General features: G+C 32.7%; 1 protein-coding gene across 1 annotated transcript; it reads left to right on the top strand.

Moving 5' to 3' along the window:
- The first annotated feature begins 4,159 nt into the window (after positions 1–4,159).
- Positions 4,160–5,063, top strand: LOC131655074 (fasciclin-like arabinogalactan protein 14). The gene has a single exon (XM_058924976.1). The coding sequence runs from the start codon at positions 4,228–4,230 to the stop codon at positions 4,927–4,929; it is 702 nt and encodes a 233-aa protein (XP_058780959.1). The 5' UTR covers positions 4,160–4,227; the 3' UTR covers positions 4,930–5,063.
- Positions 5,064–9,012: the final 3,949 nt, after the last annotated feature.

Raw genomic sequence — 9,012 nt, forward strand, 5'->3', positions numbered from 1 at the left:
AAGTCCTCATTAAGTTCTGCTTGTAACATATAATAATGGAGCATAGAAGCTGCATGGACAAACCGAACTTAATGCCAATTATATGAGACATCAATGGTGGAATATGGAACAACATACCTTCATTAATCATCAAAATTACACATGGCGCATCAAGAAGAAACAAATTCTGCTCTAAGACTAAGCCACTTGGCAGCACCACATAGAAAGTTCAAAAAGATAGAACTTTCTTATATTATAGATGAGTTCTTAACAGTAGTTTAACAAATAATAAATAGATAAAATATAAAAAAGTACACTAAAGTAAAATATGTTCAGAGTTCTTAGGTGTGAAATTAGGGGTGGCAAAACGGACCGGGAATCCGCGCACCCGCCAAAAATTGGCGGGTTGGGTTGGGATTTTAGGCTCGCCGCTCGCCAAAGCCCGCCCCGCCAAAATCCGCTGCCCGCCATACCCGCCCCGCCAAAGCTCGCCGCTCGCCAAAACCCGCTCCTCCTCCAAAACTCACTCTTTTTTTAGTTAATTCTAGTAATTGCAATTCTTGATGGTTTATTTTATACATTTATTTATAAATATATGTAATATTTTTTAGAGTAAATTTGTTAAAAAATTAGTTTTATTAAAAATTGTTTTAAAAAATAAGTGAAAAGTTTAATTAAAAGGTAAAAAAAGCATATTAATCTATTAAAAAATATAAATAAAAATAGGCGGGTAAGCCCGCCGCCCGCCAACCCGCCATCTTGGCGGAACGGGCATGATTTTGATGCCCATTTTACTTGGCGGGCCTGCCCGCCCCACTCGTTTTTTGGCGGGCATAAGGCGGGGCGGGCGGCGGGGCGGGCTGCCCGTTTTGCCACCCCTATGTGAAATATTATAGTCAAATATATTATCATTTATAATTATTGAACATTTTATAATTGAAAAAAAATTATATTAATTATCATTAACATATCTATGAATATTTACAATCTAAATATTTTATATACTTTCTCGCATTTTAAACAAAATTTTTATTTATTTTATAAAAACTAATATTAAATACATGTATATCACAATATTTTTAAAATTTATTTATTAGTTGGCTTTAGTTCATTAAAATTATCATTTTCTGAATTTGTTAAAAATCTAAGATGGTATATTCTAATAAAACTCGTGTAATTCACAGGTAATTTACCTAGTTCATTTCAATCTCAATGAATATCATGTAAAACCTAAAAGGACATTACCAAGACTCAGAAAATAAAAAAGGTATGAACAAAAAACACCATTTGTCGTTCTTTAAAACCATCAAATTAACTAGTTACTTATTCTTTCAAATTGAAAGTTTCAATTTTTTAATTATAGTTTGAATGAACCAGAACAATCTTGGATGAAAATTGTCCCGTAACTACAAGAACAAATATGTTAATAGAACAACCACATAAATCGTTCCAAGAAATCTTTGGTAATATAATCGCATCATTTTTTTTATTTGGAGTCAAAGCATTACTTTCTTATTTATCCAAAAAACAATAAGTACATCTGATCCAAAGATCCAGAAAACTAAATCATATCTAGCTATGACAACTAATTAGTTATTATATGGAATTTAAGTTTGTTGTTCAAACAATCGCACCATTCTTTAAACCTCTTCTCTGTCCGTTGAATGGCTATCCGCCCACGCCACTTACTACTACTCCGATGATAATAAAGATGCAATAGGTGATGCATGTGACTGTGGTAATTATTTATTCTTCTTTTACTTCCCTTTGCTCTCCTTCAATTCATTTTATATTCTTTCTATTTTGCATGGTTAGTCAAATGTTGCAGATATTTATGCTTGGGCAGTTTGGCATGGTGTGTTCTACCATTAAGCAATTTCTTACTTAAGTAGTTTTGTTTTCTAATTTTTCTACTTGCCTTTTAAACCAAATTTCTTTGTTTTTTCTTCTCCCAGAAAATACTTCGACCTATAAAAAAATTGTCTCATGGAAATATTACACAAGTTAAAAGTTTTAATTAAGTAGTGGCTTAATGTTAAGATGTTCAGTTTTTATTTAGATTTAAATTTGTAATGGAATAATCCATCAACTTTGTATATTTTATCTTTAATTTAGAAGATAAATGAATTATTAAAAAATAATTAAATATCTAAAAAAATTAGACATTGAAATAAAAGAGAAAATAGTTTAAATCTATTAAATCTGTTATATTTTACCTTTGCACGAATTCACTTTTTACTTTTATGTGCATTTTATTTATGGAGTATTTGAAATGAGATATAAATTTATTAGTATCTTAATAATCCTTTGTTCTTTAATATTATTTTCAATTAAAAAAAAATATTAAATTATTCAATTAATTATATTAAATAATTATTTTTAATTAATAATACATACTCTATTATTTAAAGAAACTTTTATGTATCCTATTGATAACAAAGACATTTCATAATAAATTATAAGCTTACTAACTTTATTTGTAAATTATAAATAATTCTAAAATATTTTTTTATTTAACAATTTTTAATCCGTGCCTCGCACGGGTCTAAATACTAGTCTTCGGTAACAATCACACCATGTTTTTTGAGTCAAAGCGTTACTTATTTATCCAAAAAACAATAAGTACATCTGATCCGAAGATCCAGGAAACTAAGTCATATCTCGCTATGACAATTAATTAGCTATTACATGGAATTTAAGTTTGTTGTTCAAACAATCGCACCATTCTTTTAACCTCTTCTTCGTCCGTTGAATGGCTATCCGCCCACGTCACTTACTACTACTACTCCGATGATAATATAGATGCAATAGGCGATGCATGTGACTGTGGCGACCCTCTCAGAAATGGTTTTTAATCTGAGTCAGCAGAAGACCAAATGTGTTAAAGATTGAAAATAATTGAACACAAAGAGGAAATCGATTGAAGAAAAAATCAATGAAGGATGAGACGAAAACAAGTGTTGATGGAGAACGATGGATTTTGTTCAAAATCAAGCCATAATGAAGCAAAAACAATTGAAGATGAACATGATTCTTCTTTTAGGGTTTGGAATTTGAAGGAAAACGAATACCCCTTTTGAACGTTTCAAAAGTTTACAATTTTTAATAACTTAAAACTATTTTGATTAATTATTTAAGTTAATACTAATATTATAGATATTAATAAAAATAATTTAATATGGACGAAATAATATTAATAATTATGCTTGAATAGTTTTTTGGCTTTGTAAGTTGGCGTGTTTTTGTTTTAGTCCCTAAATATTTTGTTTTTGAATTAATCCCCGAATATTAAATTTTTTTGGTTTTAGTCCTTAAAGTCAAAATCTGTTAGAAACTTACGGATTTTAACTTTAAGAACTAAAATCAAAAGACTATTTAAGCCTAATAATTAATATGACATAAAAAATAAAAGTGATTAATAAGGATCTGTCAAATCATCGGTATATGTGTCATGTCATTAAAATTAGTCTCAAATTAGAAAGAGACTAAAATAAATTAAGTTAAATAAGAAACTAAAATTTCGGTGTAAATTAAGTTAAATAAGAAACTAAAATTTCAGTGTTTAAAATGTGGCATAATCAAAAGTTAGTTGGTCCAGTAATTTGGCGATAGACTTGGTATGGAGGACCACAATTCGATTTCTGCAATTGTAATTAAAAGGGAATTGGAACCACTTGATGTCAAAACTCGTCTCGGACCAGATTAGTTGGTCCAGTGAGCCGGATACTAGTAGTAAAAACTAAAAATCTAAAAAACTTGGGATCAAAACTAAAAAAAAGTAAAATTGGAAAACTAAAATTACAATTAAACTAAATTAAGATGATCAAACAAGTTTTAATTCATTTTATTATTAAAAAAATTCTTAAAATTAATTTTTAAAACAATTTTCAAAAACAAAACAAAATTCAACCAAACATGGCATTAATTTTTTGTTTACATAAATCACAACTCCTAATTTTAGAGAAAGTAAACCATGCCCATTCTACACTACCATCCATGATTCAAACTTCTCCCAAAAATAAACATTACACAAAATTAACTAACACAAATCATGCTTAACCATCCAAAAAAAAATGCTTCCTTTTTTAGATAACAAATTCGGTTACAATTTTGACCTCTAATTCCTCACACAACATATGTATAAATACATAACATACAAACCCATAACTCAACAGCAACTCCAAAACATACCAACTTGGTTTTGGAGTTTCTCAAATTAAATAAGAGAAAAACAATTAAAAAACAAACATGGGTTTGACAAACTCCTATGTTCTGTGCATGGCACTTATGTTGTCTTTCTCTTCAATTAACTGTTTTGACATAACAAAAATTCTAGGACAAAACCCAGAATTCTCCACTTTCAACAAATACCTAACGGAAACCAAGTTGGCTGAACAAATCAACGCTGCTAAAGCCGTTACAATTCTCGCCCTGGATAACACCGATATCGCTCCTCTCGCTGGTAAATCACTCGACGCCATTAAAACCGTTATTGGAACCCACATTGTAACCGATTACTACGATGAGAAGAAACTCGTTGAAGCCATTGGAAGCCATGCAGAATTGGCTACACTCTCACCGGCTTCCGGCTTAGCCGCTAAGATCTACGTGGCACTTATTAATGAAGGTGAGGTGGCATTTAGTTCCGCTGTTGCTGGTTCTACTTTTGATACTAAGCTTGTTAAAACCGTTACGACTGAAGCTGGAGTCGTATCGGTTCTTCAGGTTACGCAACCTATTGTTAAGGTTGCTGATTCAGCTCCGGCGTTGTCAACGCCAGTGCTTGCTTCTGGTGCTGCTGCCAAGGTTGCTTCACCCACCGCGTCTGTGGTGGCTGAGGCACCTAAGACTGGGGCTGCTGGTGCACCTGCTCCTAGTGCTTCTTCTCGTACCACGTTTGGGTTTGTTGGTGTTGTTATGGCTTTTGCTTCCATTTTTGTTTCTTTGTAAGCGTGATGTTGATGGATTTCTAGAGAGGAAGTGGTTTAATATTTATTGAAAGGGATAATTAACTCTGATGAGTTGATTTTTGTTGTAACACAGAAGAAAAAATATAGTAACAGTGTTGATTTGTGTTTGGGGAATTCATTTGTTCAGATTGAAGATAATATACTCTTCTCTTATCTCTTACTTTATTTTTTTTAAAATATATTTATGTGGATTTCTTTTACGAGCTTAATTTTCAAAGATTAATTTGAATGAGTGAAAAGTTTATGATAGAGAATTATAATTAAATAAATAATTTAGATATTAAATTAGAAATCAAATTTATGCTTCTAAAATTTAGTTTAATTTTTAGAAACCGATAGGTTAAATGTCATCATTAAAATTCAAATGTGGTATTTAGTGTTAAAATCTTATTAGGACCTTTAAATATTCAGAAAAGATATCCTTACACTGCTTTTCACACTTACACCGTAATTGTATAGCAAAACTCTACTAATTTTAGTTTTTTAATAATTTAATCTACATTGATTCCGTGCAAGAATGTTTTGCAATGTTATATATATATATGGTGTACATACTAGTGTATGGAAAATTGGTGTAGAAATAACAAGCCTGTTAAATATTTTATTTTTATTATTAGTTTTTTATAGGATCATGAAAGTAGTTTTTAGACAATTTACATGTTTAAATTAGAAGTTGAATTTAATTTAGTTGGATTTTTAGCCTTTGAGCCTTTTACTCTATTATTCATTTAAGGATACCTACTGCCGAGGTCTTCTAGGAAATTTATTGTCAAGACTAACTAGGGAATTGATAAGGTGAAATGATATGATATACCTCTGCTTGGAGACTGACAAGGTGAAATGATATGATACACCTTTACTTAGAGATTGGCAAGGTGAAATAATTTGATATACATTTGCTTAGAGACTGACAAGGTGAAAAGATTTGATATCTTTGCTTGGAGACTGACAAGGTGAAAAAATTTGATACCTCTGCTTTGGAGAATGATAAGGTGAATTAATTTGATACCTCTGCTTGGAGACTGCGGGGTGAAATGATTGATATACCTTTGCTTAGAGACTGGCAAGGTGAAACTATTGATATACCTTTGCTCGGAGACTGACAAGGTGAAATAATTTGATATACCTTTGCTTAGAGACTGACAAGGTGAATTAATTTGATATGCTTTTGATTGATGCCCTCGTGGTAGGCCGTGGATGGTTAAGACACAGAGAGGTTGATTGTGTAACAAGGTTGTTTGTCACATGATAGTAGGGTGTTATGCTGACATGATTTCCCGATACTCGTTTTGAACTCGCAGATTGTTGATGTAGGAGAAGGATCCACTAGGGATTGTGAAAGTACGCAGAGAGCTCGCCCTTTGTGGAATGTCCTGCCCCAATTTGCTGGTAGGGTCCTTGGAGAGATTCTTCTTGATATGATTTCGGAAGTACCCTGGGTAATTGTCTCTTGGAATGACTTACCCCTGATGAACTGTTTTTTTGAATTAACTCTTTTGATCGAGCCTCGTGGCTATTTGCTCCAATATTCGAATTTTGCAATGTATGCCCCCAATCTCTAGGATCCGGAGGAAGTACCCTTAGGAATACTTGAATCCCATCATGATGAACTTGATATAGATTTCCCCAAGTATGAATCTTTGAAAAGTTTGTACTTGAAATTGCTTGAAATGAAACTTGGATTCTACATGCAATAGGATAAACTTGATATGCACTACCCCAATATTTGAGTTTCAAAGGTTTCCCCCATTCTTGAGAAGTTGTCGAAAGAGGAAACCGAGTCCTACCATGTTGTGATATGAACTTGATTAAGAAATTCCCCTTCGAAAGGTATGCCTCGAACTTAACGGTGCTTTAAAATGTGACCCAAGTTGATTGAGTCTTAGAATGAATATGCCCCTTGTCAATAGGATCTTCACGCGATGTGTCCCTTTGATTATTAGGATTTGCCCTTGATTGTAGGGCTTCTCTTAGAGGTTTTTCCCCTAGTCATGAGGGTCTTAAAATGGGTCACTTTTGATTAAACCAATGTGAAATTCCCTTGATGTTAAGTGTTGATTTGTAAGTAAAATTGTACCTTTTTGAAAAGTAATTCTAAGGCGATGAACATGTAAGTTTTGAAATCGAAATTGATTATTGAAAAGAAATGGATGATTAGAGATGAAGACGTGGAAGTGTGGTGTTTAGCAATAGTTTTAACAAACATTGGAGTCAGTTTAACATAAATATTGCTTAGTATGCTTTCATAGTGGACCTAGCTTCAATTAGGACTTTTGAAAGTTGTAGCGTGGCCATGGTTCATGGTTTAAGAAAAAATATATAAGGCTCAAATTTTATATAAACTCACCCTATTCTCCTTGATGTCCTCAAATCCTAAGTTCGTTTAATCCAACGGATGTATTCAATCTACAAGAGAATTATCGTAGTCGCGATGATGAGCACAAGCATTAGTAAAGATCCGAGCACCAATGAAAAACGTTGATAAGATCCAAGCATTAATGAGGAACATTGATGAAAAGCCTCGATGATTCTTAAGGTGGCAGTCACAAGATTGTTCTCCAATTTATTTATTTTCAATCTCTTATTTTTTGCATGGACTAATTCTTTCGAATTTTGGTCCAACGGGACACCCTAACTTTGGACTAAGTCAATTTTTTTTTTTGTTTTCTTTGACTTAGCGGACTTTCTCCTTTTGATTTTTTTATTGCTTTTTGATTTTGAACATTTGTGAAAAATTAATTATATAATCATGTTTGTGGTGAAATTTCACTTCTAATGGTGTATTCATTTGCTTAAAACAGTTAAGAACTGTGTTTTTTTTTCATTTTTGTGTTCTTGAGTTCATGAATATTCTTGAACCGATTTTCCAAAAATTTTAATTAAATGTGTTTTAATTCAGTTAATGGTTAATCTAAAAATTTATGGATGTACAAAATGAACGTGAAAATTTGAATTTAAATGTAGAATATAAAGATTTGAGATTTTAATCTATGAGATATACCAAAAATACACAGTAATTATGTGCTCCCAAGTAGCATTGAGTAAGTCACTCCAGAAAAAATCTAAATCAACACTACTTTTAAATTGGTTAAATTTTACCAATCGTTAGTTGGTCCAGTGGTAATTGGCGCTGGACTTAGTAGGGAGAACCACGGTTCGATTCCCCGCAACTATTCTTGCGCTGCAATATTTATACACTATATTTACACCGTAGAAAGCAACAAAGTAAAATCTTAATTACAGAAAAACCAAAGTAAAAGAAATTAATAAAAAAATGAAACTACTATTTTTGTGTTGTGTAAATCTCAAAATTAGTGCAAGGATATCTTTTCCGTAAATACTTAGGGAGAAGTAGCGTTATTCTTGCATAATTTTGGGGAGTTTATTAAGAGTTAAACCTTACTCTAGCTATGGGTATTAGAAAGGTAGAGGTGAATATTGACTCTAAGGAGGTGGTTCTTGCTCTTGAAGAAGGGAGGACAAGCATTTTAGAGTGTGTGGCTATCCTACGTAGGATTAAGATTCTCATGGATCTTCATGAGAATGTTGTTATCTCTCATGCCTATAGATCTACCAACATGTGTGCGGATGTGCTTGCAAAAAAAAGTTATATTAACAAGACCTTCACCGTTCACAAGGAGCCACCAGATTTCTTATGGCCTCTTATGGCGGCAGATTCTTTAGGGATTAGTAGTCTATTTTTAGATTCGGTGTAATTCTCTTTTTTTTTTTGGACTTAGGCCCTCCATTTTATAAAAAAAAAATTTCCACTCCATATATGATTATTCAATATTCAACTTTCCTATTCACTGTCTCCATACACTTAGCCTTGCTTTGGAATTAAAATGTCTTTTCAGTAGGGGTGGCAAACGGGCATGTCCGCCCCGCAAAAGCCCGCAAAAAAACGGGGCGGTGCGGACTTTTTAAGAGTGCGGGTTTAAAACCTTGCCCCGCCCCGCAAAAAAGTGAGGGCGGGACGGGGAAAGCCCGCGGGCATTCGACTTTTTAGGCCTAAAAATAGTAAAATTCTATAAAAAAAACAAATGCCCGCAAAAGCCCAAAA

The sequence above is a fragment of the Vicia villosa genome, linkage group LG3 (assembly GCF_029867415.1).
Source record: "Vicia villosa cultivar HV-30 ecotype Madison, WI linkage group LG3, Vvil1.0, whole genome shotgun sequence".
NCBI lineage: Eukaryota > Viridiplantae > Streptophyta > Magnoliopsida > Fabales > Fabaceae > Vicia > Vicia villosa.

Coding starts and splice junctions, on each gene's coding strand:
- LOC131655074 (XM_058924976.1), top strand. CDS start 4,228: ATGGGTTTGACAAACTCCTATGTTCTGTGCATGGCACTTATGTTGTCT.